Source organism: Macaca thibetana, chromosome 10, assembly GCF_024542745.1.
Source record: "Macaca thibetana thibetana isolate TM-01 chromosome 10, ASM2454274v1, whole genome shotgun sequence".
NCBI lineage: Eukaryota > Metazoa > Chordata > Mammalia > Primates > Cercopithecidae > Macaca > Macaca thibetana.
Genome location: NC_065587.1, coordinates 39,908,799 through 39,931,931, shown reverse-complemented (window position 1 = coordinate 39,931,931; position 23,133 = coordinate 39,908,799). Strand labels below are relative to the sequence as shown.

General features: G+C 42.7%; 1 protein-coding gene across 2 annotated transcripts in view; it reads left to right on the top strand.

Annotated features, from left to right (window-relative positions):
* Positions 1-23,133, top strand: part of CDH26 (cadherin 26) — a 53,612-nt gene that overhangs the window by 18,866 nt on the left and 11,613 nt on the right. Inside the window, exons 5-14 of one of the 2 annotated variants that reach the window (XM_050745552.1) lie at positions 6,451-6,598; positions 8,173-8,339; positions 8,553-8,681; positions 11,039-11,224; positions 12,491-12,750; positions 15,658-15,800; positions 17,518-17,757; positions 19,071-19,292; positions 19,865-19,995; positions 22,839-22,916. In XM_050745552.1, coding sequence (XP_050601509.1) covers positions 6,451-6,598; positions 8,173-8,339; positions 8,553-8,681; positions 11,039-11,224; positions 12,491-12,750; positions 15,658-15,800; positions 17,518-17,757; positions 19,071-19,292; positions 19,865-19,995; positions 22,839-22,916 — 1,704 coding nt within the window. Of the gene's footprint in view, positions 1-6,450; positions 6,599-8,172; positions 8,340-8,552; positions 8,682-11,038; positions 11,225-12,490; positions 12,751-15,657; positions 15,801-17,517; positions 17,758-19,070; positions 19,293-19,864; positions 19,996-22,838; positions 22,917-23,133 lie in introns of those variants that run through there. The other variant, XM_050745553.1, reaches the window with a different exon arrangement.

Below are 23,133 nucleotides of genomic sequence, written 5' to 3'. Positions count from 1 at the left end.
AAGGCTCCCTCAGTCCTACTGTGGAGGAGGAGGAGCGCTGACCTGCGCTAGACGTGGGGGCTGCTGTTCTAGGATACCTGGTGCGACCGCGGTGATGGAGTTGAGGAGTGAGCCACAAGTCTGCAGGGAAAGGGGGCTCAAGCAGCCACGCGAAACAAAACAGAGGGAAAGACCTTTAGGCCCCTGAGGAAGGGGATGGAGACAGCGTTGCCTAAAGCTTTCAAGGCCCTGAGAGGCCCCCTGGGAGGGCCACTGACTCTGGGCACTGAGTAGCCTGTAGAGTGAAATGGGGAAGAATCGGCGGAAGGTGCAGTCTTGATCCCTGACTGGACTTGGATCTGGGCTACTCTACTTCTAAGCTGAAGGTGAAATAGTCACTTAGTCTCTCCATGGTGCAGAGCTAGACAGCAAGGGTGTCTTCCTCCAGGGCTTCCGCGAGGATGAAGGGAGACCATCTACGTGAAGGGCTGGTGCTGGTGAGTCCGCCCTGGGCCTGGCTGAAGCTGGCGGCCACGCTTCTGCAATAAACCTTTTTACCCCAAGCAGGATACTGTACCTGGCGACCAGTTGGTCCTTGAGAATCCAGTGGTCTCGATGCAGAACAGGCACCTGCCTGGACCACCCTCGTGCCACGATTCATGCCTTTTCCCGCTCTCTTTTCTGTGACTCTGAACTCCTGCCTTTCCCCACAGCCTTTTCAGCCTTCAACAAACAAAAGCACCGTTTATACTAGAGCAATGAGAGATTCAGGAGTAAAAATATGTATATTTATTTAAAATACACCAGTTTGTATTTTATTATAGTTCATATTTATTACATTTTATTAAGATATATATATTTATTGCCGGGCGCGGTGGCTCAAGCCTGTAATCCCAGCACTTTGGGAGGCCGAGACGGGCGGATCACGAGGTCAGGAGATCGAGACCATCCTGGCTAACACGGTGAAACCCCGTCTCTACTAAGAAACACAAAAACTAGCCGGGCGAGGTGGCAGCGCCTGTAGTCCCAGCTACTCGGGAGGCTGAGGCCAGAGAATGGCGTGAACCCGGGAGGCGGAGCTTGCAGTGAGCTGAGATCCGGCCACTGCACTCCAGCCTGGGCTACAGAGCGAGACTCTGTCTCAAAAAAAAAAAAAAAAAAAAAAAAAAAAGATATATATATTTATTTTGTAAGTAGGGACATCATATTTTTCAAATTAATGGACTTCATTTTTTAGAGCAGTTTTAGATTGACAGAAGCACAGAATAGAAGGCACACAGTTCCCATCCTACCCTCCCCTCACCCCTCCCTTCAGATTCCCCTATTATGAACATTTTGCAATAGTGTGCTGCATTTGCTATAATTTATGTGCTACATTTGCTATAATTGTTGAGCCAGTATTTTACATTACTGTTAACCAAAACCCAGAGTTTACATTAGGGTTCATTCTTGGCATCTTACCTTTTATGGGTTTCGACAAAAGTTTCACTGCTCTAAAAATTCTCTGGGCTCTGCCCATTCCCTCCTCCCTACCCCCAGAACCCCTGGCAACCACTGGTCTTTTTATTGTCTCCTCACTTTTGCCTTTTCCAGAAGGTTATACAGTTGGAATCATACACTATGTAGCCTTTTCAGACTGGCTTCTTTCACTTGGCAATATCCATTTAAAGTTCCTCTATGCCTTTTTTTCATTGTATAATATTCTATTGTATGGATAGACACAGCTTATTTACCTATTCATCTACTGAGAAACGTCTTGGTAGCTTCCAGAGTTTGACAATCATGAATAAAGCTGCTATAAACGCGTGTGTGCAGGTTGTCGGGTGCACATACATATTCAACACATTTGGAAGGGTGATTGCTGGATTGTGTAGCAAGAGTACATTTAGTTTTGTAAGAAACTGCCAAACTGTCTCCCAAAGTGGCTGTACCATTTTGCATTCTCACCAGCAATAAATGAGAGTTCCTATTCTTTATACTCACTTTTTATTTGTTTGTTTGTTTTGAGATGAAGTCTTGCTCTGTCGCCCAGGCTGGAGTGCAATGGTGCGATCTCGGCTCACTGCAACCTCTGCCTCCAGGGTTCAAGTGATTCTCCCACCTCAGCCGCCCAAGTACTGGGATCACAGGCACCCACCATCATGCCCGGCTAATTTTTGTATCTTTGTAGAGATGGGGTTTCACCATGTTGGCCAGGCTGATCTTGAACTCCTGACCTCAGGTGGTCCCCCCACCTCGGCCTCCCAAAGTGCTGGGATTATAGTGTGAGCCACCACGCTCAACCTTATATTTACTTTTTACATATAAAATTAATAAGGGCTTCTTATGAAATTTTATACAATATATGAAAAATCTCATCCCACCCACAACTTTCCCCTCTGGTCTAATTCCACAGAAGGAAAAAATAATTACAGAGGAATTACAACATTCATTCTTCACTTATTAGATTTGATATAAAGTTCTTAATAACTTCTTTGACAATATAATGACCTGAGAACCCTGAACTGCCTTTATTCCTTCCAAATGTGTGTGTATTTTCCTTTTAAAACTTTATTTTAAAAACTTATGTACAGTAAAATTTGTATCTCTTGATGTATAGTTCTAAGAGTTTTGACAAACCCTCCTTCAACCCTTAACCCCTGGAAACCACTCATTTCTTTTCCTTCCCAATAAATTTACCTTGTTTCGAACATCATAGAGACAGAATCACACAATACATGGCTTTTTAAGTCTAGATTTTTTTCACTTTGCATAATGAATCTTATATTCATCCATGTCAAGAGTTTGTTCTTTTTTTTTTTTTTTTTTTTTTTTTGAGATGGAGTCTTGTTCTGTCACCAGGCTGGAATGCAGTGGTGCGATCTTGGCTCACTGCAACCTCTGCCTCCCAGGTTCAAGCAATTCTCCTGCCTCAGCCTTCTGAGTAACTGGTACTACAGGCGCCCACCACCACACAAGGCTAATTTTTTGTGTTTTAGTAGAGATGGGGTTTCACCATGTTGGTCAGAATGGCCTCGATCTCCTGACCTTGTGATCTGGCCACCTGGGCCTCCCAAAGTGCTGGGATTACAGGTGTGAGCCACCGCACTGGCTGAGTTTGTTCTGTTTTATTGCTGAGTAGTATCTCACTTCTCACTTTATAAAACTAAGGGATGCTTGGATTCTTTTTGATTTTAGTGATGATTAAAGCTGCTATGCACTTTTTTTTTTTTTTTGAGATGGAGTTTCACTCTTGTTGCCCAGGCTGGAGTGCAATGGTGTGATCTCAGCTCACTGCACCCTCGGCCTCCTGGGTTCAAGTGATTCTCCTGCCTTAGTCTCCCAAGTAGCTGGGATTACAGGCACCCACCACCACACCTGGCTAATTTTTATATTTTTAGTAGAGACTGGGTTTCACCGTGTTGGCCAGGCTGGTCTTGAACTCCTGACCTCAGGTGATGCACCTGCCTCAGCCTCTCAAAGTGCTGGGATTACAGGTGTGAGCCACCGTACCCAGCCCACATGTGGTTTTTATGTGAATGTCAGTTTTCATTTATTGTAGGTAGATACCTAGGAGTGGCTTAGATGGATTGCCTAAGTGTATGTTTAATTTGATAAGCAATTCCCGAACGATTTCTCAGAATAACTGAATAATTTTGTATTCTCATTAGAAATGTATAAGAATTCTGATTGCTCTGAATCTTTGGCTGAACTTGGTATTGTCAGGTTTTTTTCAGTTTAACTGTTCTAAAAGGTGTGTAATGATAGCTCATTGCAGTTTTAATGTGGATTTCCCTAGTGAAAAATGATGACTTGTTTAACATCTGCATCTCTTTTTTCGGAGAAGTGTGTTCAAACCCTTTGCCCATTTAAAAATTGTATTGTTTATTGTCTTTTTTTTTTTTTTGAGACGAGTTTCTTTCTTGTCTCCTGGGCTGGAGTGCAGTGGTGCAATCTCAGCTCACTGCAACCTCCACCTCCTGGGTTCAAGTAATTATCCTGCCTCAGTCTCCCGAGTAGCTGGGATTACAGGTGCCTGCCACCATGCCTGGCTAATTTTTGTATTTTTTTTAGTAGAGAATGGGTTTTGCCATATTGGCCAGGCTGGACTTAAACCCCTGACCTCAGGTGATCCGCCCGGCTTGGCCTCCCAAAGTGCTGGGTTTACAGGCCTGAGCCACCTGCCATGTATTGTTTGTTTTCTTATTGAGTTTTGAATACAAATCCTTTGTCAGCATATGAAATGCAAGTATTTTATCTCAGGCAATTGTCTTTTCATTTTTGTCTTCTCATTCTTTTCCTTTGTCTTTTCATTCTTTTAACAACATTTCTGATCGAGCAAAAGTTGTTACATTTTGATAAAATCCAATTCATCAATATTTTCTCTTCTGGATCATGTTTTTGGTGTTGTATCTAACACATTTAACACATTGTCATCAAGATTTCCTCCTTTTTTTTTTTTTTTTACTAAAAGTTTTATAGTTTTTTTTTTACGTGTAGGTCTGTGATCCATTTTGAGTTAATTTTTGTCTAAAGTGTGAGATATAGACCCAGGTTCATTTTTTTTTTTTTTTTGCATATGGACATCTAATTGTTTCAGAATCATGTGTTGAAAAGGCTAGCCTTTGTACTATTCTCAAAAATCAATCAACCATACTTGTGTGGGCCTATTTCTAAACTCTATTCTGTTTCAGTGATGTATATATTTATCTTTTCATCAATACTGTACTCTCTGGATTACTGTATTTTTATAATAAATCTTGAAATTATATAGTGTGAGTCCGCTAACTTTGTGTTTCTTTTTCAAAATGATTTTGGGTATTCAAATTTCTTTGCCTTTCCATATAATTTTCAGATCAGCTTGTTGATATCTCTAAAATATTCTGCTAGTCTTTTGATTGGGATCATGCTGACTTTATAGGTCAATTTGGAAAGAACTGTCATCTTGGCAATACTGAGTCAGTCTGTAAACACAGTATATCTTTTCATTCAATTAGGTCTTCTTTGATTTCTTTCATCAGTGTTATAACATTTTCACTAAATAGATCCTGTACATATTTTAGATTAGTAAATGGGGCTATTTTAAAATATTTATTTCTAAGTATTCATTTCTGGTTTATAGAAATGTAGTTGATTTTTGTAGATTAACTTTACATCTTGTGACGTTGCTGAAATTAATTTTCAAAAGTTGAATCAGCCTAAAATTCTCTGGATAAACCTCATTTGGTCATAATGTACTATCCTCTTAATATATTTCTGGGTACTAGTTGTTAGTATTTTGTTGAGAACTTTTAACTCTAAATTCATGAGAGATATTGTTCTGTAGTTTTCCCTGTAATTTATAAAATTTACAAAATATAATCAGTTGAGAAGTTTTTCTACCTTTTATATTTTTTGGAAGAGGCTGTTGAATTGGTCTTTCTTCTTTCATATTTTGCTAGAATTTATCATTGAAGTCATCTGGGCCTGGGGTTTTTTGTTTTTACTTCTTGAAAGATTTTAAACTACAAATTTCACTTTAAAAATATATATAGGACTATTCAGGTTTTCTGTTTCTTCTTGAGAAAGTTTTGGTAGTTTTTCTTTATTAAGAATTTGGTCCTTTTCATTTAAGTTGCTGTATTCGTTGGCATAAACTTAGTCATAATAGTCCTTATTATTCTTCTAATATATGTAGAATCTCTAGTGATATCCTTTGTTTCATTCTTGTTATTGATGATTCTCCCCAATTCCTTATTTTCCCTCATCAGTCCTCTTAGAGGTTTGTTCATTTTATTGATCATTTCCAAGAATCGCTTTTGGTTACATGGCTTTCTCTATTGTTTTGTTGTTTTCCATTTTATTGATATATGCTGTTATCTTTACTATTGCTTTCTGTTTGGGTTTATTATGATCTCTTTTTAAAACTTCTTAAGGCAGAAGCTTAAACAATTGATTTGAGACCTTTTGAAGTGAAAGACTACACATATACACATTTGACATGGACTGACTTTTCTTATCTAAGTACAGAAGTGCAGAAGTACAGTGGCCATTTGAAAGCATAGTATGTCAGTAGCTGTGCTAGTTATTATAAATGTTCACTTTCCCCAAAATTTTTAAGTGTCTGCTCTCTGTGATATTTCAGTAATATTCAATTAATATATTTATTTCTCATGACAATACTGATAGGTTGTAGAAACGGAGGCTCACTAGCAACCTGCATGTGTTTACCCAGTGGAGAGACTGAGATTTGAACCTGATAATAACTCATCATTTTTTTCCAAGCCAGAGCATTGGCTTGTTCTACACATTTGCTGAGAACCTAGTCTGTGCCAGTACTGTGTTTGGTCTCTGGGGTACGTGGTGAATGATGGCAGTCTGATTCCTGCCCTTTGGAACTCTCAGTCTAGAGGAGGAGATAGATGTAAACCCATAATTAGAATAACAGTTATTTTATTAGAGTGTTATCAAATAAATTGTTCTGCAGGATTTTTACAGCTCTCTGCTTCCTAGGTTTATTTTGATGTTGCGGAGCGCTCAACAGGAAAAATTGTGGATAAATCCTTGATTTTCAACATTAGGATCAGTGATGTGAATGATCATGCACCCCAGTTTCCAGAGAAGGAATTTAACATCACTGTGCAAGAAAACCAAACTGCAGGTGTGTGCGGTTGGGGGGCTGCTGTGCTTCCTTCTGTCTCTGCTCTGTTCCTTTTCATTAATATTGATGAGGAGCTTGATCCTAGTCATCTTCAGGGAGAGTTTTTACTGTTCACATCTCAAAGGTCGCAGGACTTGGATCTGAGCGAAATGCTTTGAGGTCTGTAAGCCTCGTTTTGTATCGGCAATAAAATGATGTGGGAATTACATCAGTGGGAAGGGCTGATATGTAAATGCCATTCTAAAAATAAAGCCACATGCAGTGAGGGGAAAAGAGCTGGATGATGAGCGTCTGCATATCTCTGCAGATTTTTTGTCTGTAAAATGGCAACACGATCACATCTAAAGCCTCCTAGTTACAGATACTGTGCATTCTTAAACCCAACCTATTCTTACTAGAATGTGGATTTATTTTAATAACAAAAACCATTTCTTTTGTATAATCATCTCTCTAAAAAATTCCAAGAAATGAAAAGACTGAAAAAGAAAGCATCTTTAATGCTACCCATGAGAAATAACAACCATTAAGGTTTTAGTTTGTATTCTTTCAGCATTTTTCTTTGCATTTTCTGTCTGTGTGTACACATGCTGTAAGTTAAAATTATATATGTATATACATTCACACATTTTTATATATAATTACAAATGTGTATTTGTATATACATACATTTTTTTCGTCTTTATCATAGTACGCATTGTATATGTGTATATAGTAAATACACATATTTGGTGTGCTTTTTCACATGTGCATATTTATAAATTTCCTCTCTAAAGGTGCAATTTTACTGTTTGTAACCTGATATTTTTCTAAAATACCCTGTTGTATAATATTTTATGGATATGCCTTAAAGTATTTGACCGATCTCCTATTGTTGAACATTTATGGTTTTTTGCCACTTTCTGTTATTTTTATAAAATATATTTCAATGATAAAATTTAAGCTAAATATGTGTCCCAATCAAGCATTGTTTACTTAGCATGAATTCAGAGATGCAGACTTGCTGATTCGCCCTGCACATACAACGTAAGCGTCCTCATTTGCTCACCTGCCTGCAATCCGTGAAGGTGCCTGGTGTGTTGTTGGTCTTTGATAACCATGTGCTTGAACATTTTGCTACGTTTCTTGGCCATTTCCGTGTTCTATCGGTTGCTTTTTCCTTTCTTTTCTTCATTTTTCTGTTAGTGTGTTTGTCATTTTTCTTGATTTTAACCTCTGCAGTCTATATTAAGAATATCTGCCTGCCATGTATGTTTCAAATATATTTTCCTGCTTTATCATTTTCTTTTAAATTTTGTCCATAGTTTTTTTGCCAGAAATTTAAAAATGTAATCTGATCTGCCAGTTTTGTCTTGTAAGTCTTCTGCATTGGCAGTCATGATTAGAAAGTTCTTGATCTTATAGCTGATTAAATATTCATCCTTATCTTTTCTAGTATGTCCACAGTTTATTTTATATTTAAACATTTCACTCATTTTGGTGTATGCCCCAATGCCATTTAGCAAATAATTCATCCTCTTACTGGTTTGATAGGCTACCTTTATCCGATAGTAACAGTTTTTAAAAATTATTTCTAGGTCAACCTATTTTTCAGATGTTAGCAGTCGATTTGGATGAAGAAAACACTCCAAATTCTCAAGTCCTTTACTTCCTCATTTCTCAAACACCATTACTGAAAGAAAGTGGTTTCCAGGTTGATCGCATTAGTGGAGAAATACGACTCTCCGGGTGCTTAGATTATGAGGTTATGTGGATTTTATTATTTTTTAAAATGAAATGTGTGGCCCATCCTTGAGCCCCAGGCTTAGATTCTACATTTGTAGTGGGGAACCCTCTGTGGCTAGATTTGCTATTGAAATTGCAAAACAGAATATGTCTTATAAAATATTAATATGTTTATTAATAGTTTCCTTTCCCATATTTGAGGGGCTTAACTTTCCTTTTCCTCCCCACATAGACTGCTCCTCAGTTTACACTGCTAATCAGAGCCAGGGACTGTGGAGAACCGTCACTGTCATCCACGGCCACCGTTCACATGGATGTGCAAGAAAACAACAACCACAGGCCCATATTTACCCAGGAGAACGTGAGCCACCGGGGCTGCCCCGACATCTAAGCCCCAAAACAAGTAGCCCCTGGGCCCTAGGCTCAGTTTTTCTTGGGGAGGGTGTTAGGCTGTTATCATATTGCTGTGAAGACATACCTGAGACTGGGTAATTTATAAAGAAAAGAGGTTTAATTGGCTCATGGTTCTATAGGCTTTACAGGAAGCCTGGTGCTGGCACCGACCAGCTTCTAGGAAGGCCTCAGGAAGTCTATGATCATGGCGGAAGGACAAGGGGGAGCAGGCATGTCGCTTGGTGACAGCAAGAGCATGCAAGATACAGGGTGTGGGTGGGTGAGAATGAGGAACGAGAGAGGTAAGAGGGCCCGCACGCTTTTAAATGACCAGATCCCATGTGAACTCAGGGCCAGAGCTTCCTTATCACCAAGGGGATGGCCAGAGCTATTTACGAGGGATCTGCCCACATGATCCAAACACTTCCCACCAGGCCCCACCTCCAACACTGGGGATCACATTTCAACATGAGATTTGGGTGGGGACAAATCTCCAAACTATATCGGGGAGTCACCCAAGATATGTGCAATTCTCCAAAGTGACTTAAGCTGGAATCAAGAAGCCAAATCATACTGACATAGAAGCACTTCATAATGGTCACATGAGCTTACATTTTTGACTGCTGTATGCCAGAAACTGTGCTAAGAACTTTTACATGCATTTTTTTCATTTTTGATTATTGAAACTACGACATGATTTCTGTTTTACAGATGGGAAAACTGAGCTTTAGGGGAAGACAGGGCATTCCTGTTTACTTGGAGTCAGGGGTTCCTATGCTCAGCCCAATTGACACTGGGCCAGATGATTATTTAGAGTGGGGGCTACTCTGTGTGCTGCGGGATATTCACCAGCATCCCTGGCCTCTGCCCAGTAGATGTCAGTAGCGCCCCTCAGCTGTGACAACCAAAAGTGTCACCAGACATTGCCAAATGTCCCTCGGGAGAAGAATCACCTTTGGGTAAGAAGTCTGCACCCAAGGTTTTCACACCACGTTCAGGATTCTAGAGAGAAGGTGAGCAGGTAGGCTTTGGCCTCACCCTCCTCATCTTACCTTATCCAAGTACAGAAGTAACTGCAGTGACCCTTTAAAAACGTTGTATGTCAGGGTCCACGTGGGATTTCCCAGGCTGCAAGCCTCCCAGCCTCTAAGAAAGTGTTGAAACCTACTGTGTAAGATGATTTGGGATAGATGCTCCACCTAAGGCATGTGAGATGGCTAAGAGATAAAATAAGAATCACTCACGATCTATTTCCAATATTTTATTTTTTACTATTCCATATGTATTTTTAAAAAAGTAAATATCCACCATATTTCCTTCTTTCTCCTGACTCTCTCAGTGAGCCCTTTCTTGACTACTGAGTTAAAACCCTTCCACTTCTTTCCTGGGACACACTCTAGCCCTTTTGTGCTTTCTTCTGCTTAGTAGTGTTCTACTTAATCAATTAGCTTTATTTATTTTATAAGTCCTCCTACACACACACACACACACACACACACACTCAGCTCTCAGCTCCATCAAGGACAGAATTTTTGCCCGTCTTATTCACAGCATCTGAAATGGAATGTGGCACACAGAAGCTGTTGTTGAATAAATGATGCAAACAATTATTTTTTAAAAGGTGTCATTTAATTAGAAAAAAAAACCTGTATAAACCAAAGTGAAATGCTTGCAAACCAAAGCACCTCACCAGAAGTATATAATAACTACAAAATAATATTATGCTTGAGCCTTGTTTCAAAATCTTTTCCTGGCTTGGTAAAAACCAATGCTCTAAAAATACGCTGGAAAAAAATATACCGTGTTATTTTGAAGTGCTTGTCTAGAAACATTGTCTCCAAAAATATTGAATAACAAGCTATTTCGAAGATCTACATGTGTTAGAAAAACGATCACATTAATCTGAATAACCGCAAGTGTCCTATTTTAGGGGAAGAGCTAGGATTTTTAGAGAGCATAAACTAGGATTGCGTATTGTTATTTTTAAAATTCTTAGAAAAAATAGGGCATTGAGTTGGATTTAAGAGTACTTTAAAAATTATTTAGCAAGTCACAGGTAGGAGGGGCAGATATTCCAACAGATGCACCTTCTGCTATAACAGGCAGGTTGCAAATCCATTAGGGCAGGTTTAGCAGCATGAGGAATATCCAGGGTATTGTGCAGGTTCAGCAGCATGAGGAATATCCAGGACGTTGTGATGAGGAAATTTTCTTTCTCCTTCTCTCTCTCGCTCGCTCTCTGCGTCTCTCCCTTCTTCCTCTCTGCTTGCCTTTTCAATTATGTTTTTGTCTCCATGATATGCACATGGTGATTGCCTCTTTCAGTATAAGATTCAGATTCCTGAAGGCCGAGTCAGCAAGGGCGTGGTGCGTCTCCTGGTTCAAGATCGAGATTCTCCATTTACATCAGCTTGGAGAGCAAAATTCAACATATTGCATGGCAACGAAGAAGGACATTTTGACATTTTGACTGACCCTGAGACCAACGAAGGGATATTAAATGTTATCAAGGTAACACCATACTAGTGATGTACCAACCAGGTGGTGGCAGACGCTGAGGCCTCTGCTGTAGGATCACTCAGAATGAACTAGGAGTTAACGCCCGTGGATGCTGGGTGCTGAGACCATTACGTACCATGTGTCACCAGGCAAGGAAGGTAGGGTTTCAGTGCCACTTCTGTGTATGGGCTGAGGACTCCTCCTACCAAAATAATATCAATAATAAAACTTATTCTGATATGACTTAATACTTCACCATTTAATTTTTTGTTGTTGTAGGCATAACATAATAGATTTACATAGGCCTTAAAATGATTATTCTTTTTCAGATGTGATTTAAAAAATGAAACTATTTTCTTCGACACTAAAAGTTCTTTCTTTTCATCTGAATTTTCAATGTTTAAGACTTTTAAAGTTTAAAACAAATGGGAGTGCATCTATGTGGCCCCTAAGAGTATGGAGAGCCTCTAGCACTGTGCCTAATGGAGAAGCTGGCCTGGAAGAAAGTATTAATATTACCTTCTCATTTACTGATTAGGAAACCAAAGGCCAGAGGGGTTAGGTCCTTTACACAAAGCCACACAGCTTGAATGGTGGAGTGGAGGATCCCACTGGGGTAGTCTGACCCCAGTGCCTCTAGTCTTCATTGCTCACAACCAGACCTAGAGTGACCAGGGCCTGTAGTGCAGTGCAGTGCAGGTGAGTCACCTGGGCACAAGGCAGACCTGAATCAGCAGGTCTGGTGTAGGGCCCAAGATTCGCCTGCCCATTTGACCAACGCCCAGGGGATGCTGATGGCCTGCGGACCATGCTATGAATAGCAAGGCTCTGTAGACATTGTACCAGATGCCTGGGGTTGAATTTTCAAAATATTCCCAGCCTTTTAATCCTTTTAAGTCAACTGACCACTTTGTACCCTGAATAACTATGATCATTAATATCTATATTTCCCTAAGTTCCCCTGATTTATTTTGCAGCATGGTTGTCTCATTAATGTTTCATTAGGCTATGGTTTTTGTTGCATTTTTCATTACCCTCTGAAGGATGGTGGCTCTTTTCAACCAGCGGAGGAGGAGGGGAAAATAAAAGAGAAAAGAACTCCATAAATGATTTGAAAATGAGCTGAAGACTGTCTTTTGATCATTATCAAAGACAACATAAATAATAAATGAAATGCAAAAGCCACAAGCTCTGAGTTCACAATGATGACTCGGCGCTGGGCTTCCTCTGGCCAGAGGAGCAGCAGGTGCTAATGATATCCTCTCTCTGGGGTTCCAGCCTTTGGATTATGAGACTTGCCCAGCACGAAGCCTCGTCATTGCCGTGGAGAATGAGGAGAGGCTCTTCTACTGCGAGAGAGGAAAGCTTCAGCCACCAAGGAAGGCAGCAGCAAGCGCCACTGTGAGTGTGCAGGTGACAGACGCCAACGACCCACCAACCTTTCACCCCCAGAGCTTCATTGTCAGTAAAAAGGAGGGCACCGGGCCTGGGACCCTGTTGGGAACTTTTAATGCCACGGATCCAGACAGCCAGATAAGGTGAGAAGAGAGGGCCAGGAAGGGCGGTTAAGTAGAAATAGCCACATAACCAAGATGGCTCCTGTTAGAAAACCAACTCCTTGGACGTGTTCACGAGGTTGCCTCAGTCTCAGTGACGAAAATACAAGAAGCCACAGTGCATGACCACTGGCCTGGGTTAAATGTCGTCTTCCATCCATAGCTTTTTCTGACCCCACCAGGAGAACTCACTTGTTAGTTTTCCTTTGCATTTTCCATGTGTTCCTTTTGTATTCTTTCCTTTGTGTTAGAATAATTCATTATATTTTTCTATCTCCCCGCTCTGTACCAGAAGTTATAAACCAGCACCTCTCTTGCTTCTGGGCAACAAAAGTAAGATTTTGTTTGTTTGTTTGTTTTGGTTTTTTTTTGTAAATTGTGGTAAAATATACATCAAACTTACCATTTTATCCATTTGTAAGGGTACGGGTCTTGGCATTAAGTGCGTTCACAACGTTGTGCAGCCATCACCTCCATCCATCTCCAGAACTCTTTTCATCTGGCAAAACAGAAGCTCTGTCTCTATTAACCACTCATTCCTCATTCCCCCTTCTCCAGCCCTGGCCCCCACCATTCGACTTTTTGTCTCTCTGAATTTGACGACTCCAGGTCGTCAAAGTAGAGTCATATGATATTTGTCTTTAGGTGACTGACTTATTTCACTCTGTATAATGTCCTCAAAGTTCATGTATGTTTAGCGTGTATCGGAATGGCCTTCCTTTTTGATGCTGAGTAAGCATGTGTGGTATTGACACATTTTTGCTTATCCGCTCATCCATCTATGGGCACTTGGGTAGCATATGGCCTGAATCTCCTGATGTTCTTGAAGGAATGAAATAATTTGGCATTTTTGAGTCTGTGTTCCATGAGACCATGATCATGGGGACAGAATGGGATCATGAGTCATGCCCCTTCTCTCTCCAGGTCGAGCTCAGCAGTTGACCCCAGACTCCATTCCACCAGCTTCACTCATTTCTCATGCTTGCATGGCCCCTGTCCACACTTCAGTGTGAGATTCCTCCCCTTACAGCAACCCTTCTCAAATTATCTGTTGGGAAAGGCTAGATTTTTTTTTTTAATTTACAATTCGTTATGTATTGATAAGTTTGCAAAATATAATGAAATTGAATTACTAGAAAAATTATCATGCACTGGGGGGCACAGCAATGCTGACAACTCTAAGAGCCTCTCAACACTTGCCCTTCATTTTTGCAGTTATCTCATTATGAGCAGCCAACCAACAGCTTACAGACCCCTTCTGGTGCACAATGGTGTACCTTGAGTTAGCATGGCTCTTAAGAAGTAACTGTCAAACTATAGTGTATATCAATCTCTGGGGGAATTTGTTAAAATGCAGATTGCTGGGCCCCACCCCTAGAATTTCTTTTCTTTTTTTGAGACAGTGTCTTTCTCTATCACCCAGGCTGGAGTGCAGTGGCATAATCTCGACTCACTTCAACCTCCACCTCCCAGGTTCTCGTGATTCTCCTGCCTCATTCTCCTGAGTAGCTGGGACTACAGGCATGTGCTGCCATGTCTGGCTAATTTTTGTATTTTTAATAGAGACGGGGTTTCACCATGTTGGCCAGGCTGGTTTCCAACCCACCCCTAGAATTTGATTGAGAGATCTGGGGCCAGGACTGAGATTTGCATTTCTAAGAAGCTCCCAGGGATGCCCGTGATGCTGGTTGGGGCTCCCTTTGGCACCACCGATAGGAGCCTTTCCTAATTCGCTGCTGTCTTCCTGTCTCTTGGGGATGGTTGGCTCATATGTAGGTCTCAGTAAATGTTTGGATTGTGCTGAAATCAAGAACTAAACAGTCCATCGTTATAGCCTCCCTCAGTATGGCTTTGTCCAGGAGGCAGCGCAAGTGTCTTTTGTGACAGGGCGGAGGCATGATCTGGGTGGGGTGCAGCTCTGGTTTCCTCTAGTTCTGCTTCATCTGCATTAGCTGAGGGAGCTGCCTTTCGGCCTGAGATAATCCACAGAGGAACTCTGAGTTTCTTCCCCTCATTTGTAAACATTGCAAAATCACAGTGCTTCTAAGGAATTTCGGGAACTTTCCCTAAGAGGTGAAGCAGAGCACAAAAAGCTTCAATCCCTTTAAAAACTGTGACCCACCCAACATGAGAGAGGAATCCTTGCTGACCCTTTGAAAAGCATTTGCCCAGAGGATGAAGGAACAGCGTAAGGAGAAACTGCCCCTCTCCACACCTTTCTGGGACCTGTACTTTTTGTTGTTGTTGTTTGCCTGAGTCCAGGATGTTCCTGCTGTGGGGCCGCAGCAGGTAGCTGTGGTTGGCAACCTGGTAAGGTTGCAAAGGATGCCATACGATGGCTGACAGCTCTTAGGAATCCTGGAGGGTTTGGCATGGCCCACCCCTTAAAGCGGTGTCAGGTTCACAGAGGTGACGGGGATGTAGAAGACCACTTTGAGGAACAGGGTTACCCACCTGTGAACCGCTGGGGCTCTTCTGCAAAGGGAACACACCGGGGGTAAAGTCCTAGGCTTCTGTTGCAAGGGCAGTTTGGTTTTTCACACTAAGCTACCATCATCTACAGGCAACTGAAGATGGGTTCCTTTCCAGGATGAAACATTTCCTTAAGGCAGACAAAACCATGTTCAGTCCAACAAGGAGGGGGACAGTTGGTGTTCCGGTGAATGTCGATTCCACAGACTTAGGAGCGTCTTTAGGCTGTCCTCCCCGCACCTCCATTCCGTTTGTGAATTTAACACTCTCATAGTTTAATTTCTCTTAGAATTTCTCAAATTACTTGTGGTAGAAATAGTGTTTCTATGACATATTTTGTTTTTTTCATGTAACTTTTTACATCTTTTGATGTAAGTTTTTAATTTTAAAAATTGCCATCCGTTTTCCTTCTACAAGATATAAACGGGTTCATGACCCAGCAAACTGGGTCAGCGTAGATGAAAACTCCGGAGTGGTCACCACCGTGGAGCCAATTGACCGAGAATCCCCTCATGTCAATGACAGTTTTTATATAATCATCGTTCACGCTGTTGATGATGGTGAGTGTTTACCCAAAATTGGAAAAATAAAATGCTCATTCTTGCTTCCTGCGGGAAAGTAATCCTGGTGAGAGTCTTTCAGCACAGCTGAGAAAAGGATAAAATAAACCTTGTTATCACTCTGCATCCATGCTGGTGATTATTTTTGGTAGTAATTCTCGAAATGGTAAACAAGGGACCAATACCATCGAAAGAGGGCAGTATTCATTCAGAGGAGACAATTAAATCAGCAAGGAGGCTGCAATCAAACCCAACATCTTTTTCATCTGTTCATGAGCTAACTCTTTAGCTCTTTGTCAAAGCCGATGGTGTGTGATATTTAGCACAGCTTCCCTGTGCTTGGGATGGCGTACGAGCTCAGGTAAATGGGACAGTAAGGGACACATTTGTCATCAACCAGGATGGGAGGTTTTATGAGCATGTTTCAGCACTTTTCTCTATGCTCTCCTAAGGCTGAATCTTTAAACACACCAAAACAAAGTTGAAGAAATAAAAATGTTCAAATAACTTTAACACTGTATTTAAGAAAGTCTGTGAACTAAAACCCAAGCTCCAAGTGATATGTCGCTGTACGTTCCACTCTGTAATTAAGTAGCGGAATATTGGGGGTGGGGGGCAATGGAGATAGGAAACACGGATTCCTAATCAGTATTAAGGGAGGAGAAAAAGTGGGGCCAGTGTTTCAGGGCTCCCTCATTCTGTTATGGATGATTTTATAATGGGTACTCTTTTTTTTTCTGTTTATTTTTTGCTTTTCGTATTTCAAAAGCTTTTGGGGTACAAGTGGTTTTTGGTTACGTAGATGAATTATGCAGTGGTGAAGTCTAAGATTTTAGTGCACTGGTCACCTGAGTAGTGTACTTTGTATCCAGTGTGAGGTTTGTTATCCCTTGGCTCCCTCCTCCCCTGCTTCTGAGTCTCCAGAGTTCCTTATATCACTCGCTTAGCTCTCACTTACAAGTGAGAACATACAGTATTTGGTTTTCTATTCCTGAGTTATTCACTTAGAAGAATGGCATCCAGCTCTATCCAAGTTGCTGCAAAAAAACATTATTTCATTCTTTTTTATGGCTGAGTAGTATTCCATAGTATACATATGCCACATTGTCTTTATCCACTCATTGGTCAATGGGCACTTAGGTTGGCTCCATATATTTGCAGTTGTGAATTGATGATTGCCACTTTTTAAATTAGAAAAAGTCCTTTTAGATAATTGTAGATTCACTTGCAGTTTTAAGAAATAATCTAGTGGATCCTGCGTATCCTTTGCCAGTCTCCCCCAGGGGCAACACCTTGCAGGACTACAGTGTAATCTCGTAACCAGGACATCAACGCAGAGATGCAGCGCATTTGCCTCTCCTCAGGGACCCCCATGGGGCCCTTCTTTAGTCACACCCATTTTCCTCCACCCCACCCATCCTTAACGCCTGGCACCATTGATCGACCTTTTGTTTGTTTAATGATGCCACATTCTACCTTGTTCTACAAATGATTTGAGGTGGTAAGTGCTTTATTAGCTTACCTTACCCAGATATTCTGAATGTTCATAAAAGCAGGAAAATAGATCATCACATGCATGCCAGGAGAGTTATGATTTGAAAGGGAAACAGTTCTAGTATTTCAGGAATATTTGTTTTCTGAGAGACGGAGAGTGCTCCTTCTCCAGGGCTCTGTGTGCACGAGATAACCAACTCCTGAAACTTCCTCCCCGTACAAGGCTTCCCCCCGCAGACTGCTACAGGGACCCTAATGCTCTTCCTGTCTGACATCAATGACAACGCCCCGACTCTCCGGCCACATTCCCGCTACATGGAGGTCTGTGAGTCTGCCGTGCATCAGCCCCTCCACATCGAGGCAGAGGATCCGGACCTGGAGCCCTTCTCTGATCCATTTACATTTGAATTGGACAACACCCTGCGAAACGCAGAGGACACATGGAAGTTGGGGAAAAATTGGGGTGAGTTTTTGTACTGGTCACGGGCAAAGAGTGGAAAATGACAGACATCCAATTGAAACAGTTTTAGGCAAAAAAGGACTTTATTAGCTTAAAAAGCCAGAGAAGTCTGTTCTGGCAGAGCTGGCTCTAGGTGCTCAAAGGACATCCCTGGAAGCCACCTTCCCACACACGGTCTGCTTTTCTCTGGGTTCCTTCACTTTTAGGAACCTCTCCTCATCAGGGGGTAGGAGGCTGCTGGGAGTCCCTGAGACATATCCTAACATCTGGCAAGAAGGGTGTTTCCCAGGAAGCTCCAGGATTGATGTCACAGTTTGACCTGGGTCAGCTGCCCTGTCAATCACTGTAGGTGGGACTTAGGAGGGCAGACGTGCTGATTGACTGGTTCCCAGCCCACACCTGGACCTTGTTGGGATCTGGGCTCAGCCTCTCCTGATTCATACTGAGAATTTGGGAAGTGTGGGCTTCCCTAAAGAAACACTGGGGCACTGTTATCAGAAGATGAACCTGCTGAGCAGGTTAAAAGCAACTGGCACCCTCTGTCAACACTCTCCTCTGTGCCTCTAGCCATGGCATCTGTAGACTGTGGCACGGTTTCAGCTCAGACCTGGAGTGTATGGTAAAGAACTTCACCTTGCCCAAAGAGAGGTCTGGTCTTTGTCCTTGGGGTCTGGGTGATCTCTATTGGGATATCATGTCTGATACCGGTGTCTCTTTACCTGGGTGTCTTGAGCTGAGCCAGACGGGGCAATGTGATTTAGATTGGGGACTTCTAGTCACATAGTGTCAGTCGACTACCAGAGAGGTTGGAGACTGAGGCCACCCACCTGGGAGGCCCACCAGGTTGCCTGACCAAGCCCCAGGAGGACACTGGAGCCTGAGGCTCAGGTGAACGTCCCTGACTGCAGCATCCCATGTGTGCTGTCCCTCACTGATGCTGACCTGGCTTCTCAGGAGAGGATGATGAGAAGCTCTGACATTGGTGCTTTTCTGAACTCTGCCCTACGTGCCTCTTTCCTTGTCTGATTTTCATCTGTATCTTTTCCTTGTAAAAAACGGCACCATCGCTGTAACAACTTTCAGTGTGTTCTGTGAGTCTTTCTAGAGAATTGTTGAACCTGAGGGTGGTCTTGGGAATCCATGAACTTGCAGTTGGTGTCAGAAGTGAGGGTGCCCTTGGGGACCCCTCCCTCTAACTCTGCAGTTGGCTTACGTTCATACAGAGCTTGGCCTGTGCAGGGCATTTAGTAAGCGTGCATTGAGCAGATGAGCAGATGAGTGAGTCAATGCATGCCATGTTCTTTTTCCCTTTGCAGGTCAGTCAGTTGAACTTTTAACCTTGAGAAGCCTGCCACGTGGTAATTACTTGGTGCCACTCTTCATTGGAGACAAACAGGGACTTTCCCAGAAGCAAACTGTCCATGTAAGGATCTGCCCCTGTGCCAGTGGGTTCACGTGTGTGGAGCATGCAGATGCAGGAGTGGGGCTTCTTGTGGGGGCCCTGTCCCCTGTCTGTGCAGCATTCGTGGCTCTGGCAGGTCAGTGGTCTGTAGGGGTGTCCTGGGACTATGGCTCCTCTCCCCAGGCAATAGGCCAAGGGTATGGGGTTTGCTGGGGTAGGGGACAGCCGATGGCAGGATTGGTGGAATGGCTTTGAGAATGACTTCTGGGTGTACTCACACTCCTAGATGCAGATCAGAGGTTGCCATGTTGGCCAGGCAAGATCCCTGGCCAGCAAAAGCAGCCTGTACTCACAATGGACTCCATCGGTAAACATAGTCAAGGAGTGGTCCTTTGTAATAACCATGGAGACAGCAACGTACAGATGTCCAGGCTCCTGGACTTGGCAAGGCTAATGAGAAAGCAGCTTTTCCAAGAAACAATACAATATTACCGGCCAGATAGTATTATTGATTAATTCAACAAACAGTACGTAGCATCTAGTTATATCCCGGAACTGTGCTAAACTTTAGAGCTACACAGATGACCAAGATGCAGTTTGACCTTGCCAGTTCATGACTGAGTTATAAATGAACAGAACAAGATCCTCATGAAACCTCTGATATGGGTGAGCTTGTCTAATCTGTTTTTCCCCTTTGTCTTATCACAGTGGCTCTGCTTTTCCTGTTGCGACGCTATTTTGTGCTTGAACCTAAGAGGCATGGATGCTCTATATCCAATGATGAAGGCCACCAAACACTGGTCATGTATAATGAGGAGAGCAAAGCCACTTCAGCCCAGGTAGTGGAATATCATGCTTTGTGTCTTATGGCAAGGAATTCAATAATACACAGACATATAGCATGTGTTTTTTCACCCACTGTACCACCTCTTAATTCTTCATTCTTACCCATGTTTCAGTAGCAAGTGGGAAAAAATTCTTGGAAAAACTAACTCAGATAAATGAATTTATTGTTTTAGATGAATGGTTCTCAACCATGAGCAATTTTGCTCCACAGGGGATATTCGTCAATGCCTGGAGACAGTTTTGATGGTCACAGTTAGGAGTGCTACTGGTGTCTGGTGGGTTGAGGTCAGAGATGCTGCTAAATATCCTACAACACACAAGACAGTCTCTACCACAGAGAATTATCTGCCCCAGTCCCCTAAGTGCTAAGTTTGAGAAACTGTGCTTAGGGAAAAAGTGATTTTTATTAGGTAGACGTTCCCTAAATGGGATTGTGTTAGGCTCACTGGTTAAATGAGTCTGAGCTGGCTTCTTGGCCATGGCTTTCCGTAGATCATGGCAGAACCTGCTCTTCTACCATTGTCCGGCAGAGGCCAACCAGAAAGCTCACTGCCCTTGGAGGTATAAGGCCTGGGCTCTGTTTCTGCCTTCGCATCTCATTAGCTTCATCATTTAACCCTATGTCCTCATCTGTGAACTGGGATGATAAAGTCAAATTCTCAGATAGGTTGTGGATCAAAGAGGATGTCTAACACATCCTCTCTGAAGGCACCTAACACATGAAGGCACCTAACACAAGGCAGAACCATATAAAGTAACTGGCCAATGGCCACTGGTTTTTCAAACCGGCTGCTTCTGAAATGGGCCCTACGTTATCTTAGTCACCCTTGCAGCAACTCTGGGCCGGGATTAGACAGACAAAGAGATGAAAGCATTGTGAGCTCTCCTGTTTGTCTTCATCTAGAATTAAGTGGTTGATTTAGAAAATGAACACAAATGTCAAAAGGAAACACACACAGAGGATTCGGTCACCCCATCTTACACCTCCACTGGTGGTTCTTTCCTGGAAGGGAGAGACTTGCTGAATGAAGTGAGACACTTTAGGGAAAAGATATTCCAATGAACTTTGATGTGATGCTCATGTAATTAGAGAGTTTCTCAAAAATATGTGATTGAAGAAGCTGGTGTTTGCCTGAGGCTCCCAGGGTTCTTTGCATTTTGTCTTCCCTGCGGTGTGAAGGAGGGAAGGGAGGTTAGGCTCCTCTGGCAGGTACGTGCCTGTGCACCCTCCTGTGAGCCCTTCCTGGGTAAGGAAACAGGAGCAAGGTCCAAACTCTCCAGATTGTGAAGTCCCCTGGAAGGAATCTCCCCATCCCAAATGTGAGAGCAGCAGCAAACTTGATTTGTTATGTAATTTTAAGAAGAAAACCATCTGGGCAAACAGCAGTCTTTGTGTAACAGTAGAATTTCTTGCCTTGGACAGTTCCAGTGGCTCAGAGGCTCAACCATGAAGGGAAACAGAAATGGTTCCCAGGCCCAGGGGCTGTGCCTCAGTCTCCTCCTTGGCAGGAGAGCATGAAAGCTGCTGAGCTTGGAGGAGACTGGCAGGAATGTCGCACTTCCTGAGCATTGGTTCAGGTTGTAGCTGAGATGGAAGGGACAGTGGGGATGCCCTGGTTACCCTTCTTTCCCAGCAGCTTTGTGATTGTCTCTTGGAAAAGAGGAAGCAGCTGTAGAAGCAGTGTGGGTAGAAAGGAACCTTGGCCCTTGTGATGCTAAGACCAGGAGGGTTGGAGGGGGCTTAATGACATGGTGGCACTGGTCAAAGACCAGCTATGCCAGAGGGACAAGAGAACCTCATGCTGGGCAAGGGGCTCTGTTCTCTTCTTGTACCAACAAATCTTCCTCTTGTTTCCCATTCACAACTAAAGGCGCATCTCCATTCCTGCTTCAGTATCTTAGGGCTCTGAGAAGTGGGATTCAACAGACCTGAGTGTAGATTCCAAATCTGTGATTGATCAGTTACATAATCTAACTGATTCTGACTTTCATATACAAAGTGAACTTGATAGTCTTCTGTCTCCTAAGTTTGTTGGACACTTTAATCAAATAACACATGTCAAATTTTCAGTACTAACGGTCATGCAATAAAGGGTGGTTGCCAATATTAGCATTATTAGCAGTAATTACTGATTATGTCTTTGTAACCTTGGTAAATAAGGCCATCTCTAGGTGCACTTCTCCCTCTATACATCTTACACAAAGATACCAGCCTACATTGCACATCCACTCACCAGGAACATTGTGTGCTCTTGGGAAAACTCCACGCAAGACATCATCACTAGGTGCACACATGTTGTCACATTCTGCTGCTAAACTATAGGGATGCTGTCTGATGGTGATGATCTGTGGAACTGCATAGATGCCTTCCCTGCGTGTGGGGAAGCTAAGAGCCCTTGGCCAACAGAAATCCAGCATCCATCAACCTGAGTCCCTCAGTGAACATATATGTTGGTTGGTAAATGAATAGAACAATGCACAGAATACCATGCAACAGTGGTGACCCCAAGAGCCATCACATGAGCCCTAGAAAAAGACAAGCTTTTCAATTCTGAGGGCTCCTGAAACGAGCTTTTTACCATCAGTTTACATGGAACACTGAACCATGAGAAGCTCAACCTCCCAGCGAGCAATTACAAAAGGCAAACAGAAATAACATTCTTTTCCCACATAAGTCATCCAGATTTATAGGAGAGGTGTATTTTTTACAGTCTGGACTTCTGTGATGGCATAGATACAATGTGTTTTGGAGAAAATGTCATTCCTTTCCTTCTGTTTTTATTTCTGCTATCTGTGATTTCAGCCCTTGTCATATTTCTTTCTCTGTGTTCTACAGACATGGTCAGATGTTGAAGGCCACAGGCCGGCTCTGCTCGTCTGCATAGCTGCAGCAGGACCCAAGCAGGGAGCTAAGGTAACGTGCTCCTTACTTGCTTCTGGATTGCAAAGAAGTGACTTTCCTGACGGTTTCCCTCACAAGGAACACCTGGGATGCTCCTCCCACTGCCACATCCAGGGAGGTCCTTCTGCAAGTCAGCAACCCCAGCCCCCACTTGCAAAGCCCCATGGTTCCCTTAGCCTAACACACCCTTGCCTTTCTGTGGCCAAGTTCCTTCATCTTTGCTATGGCA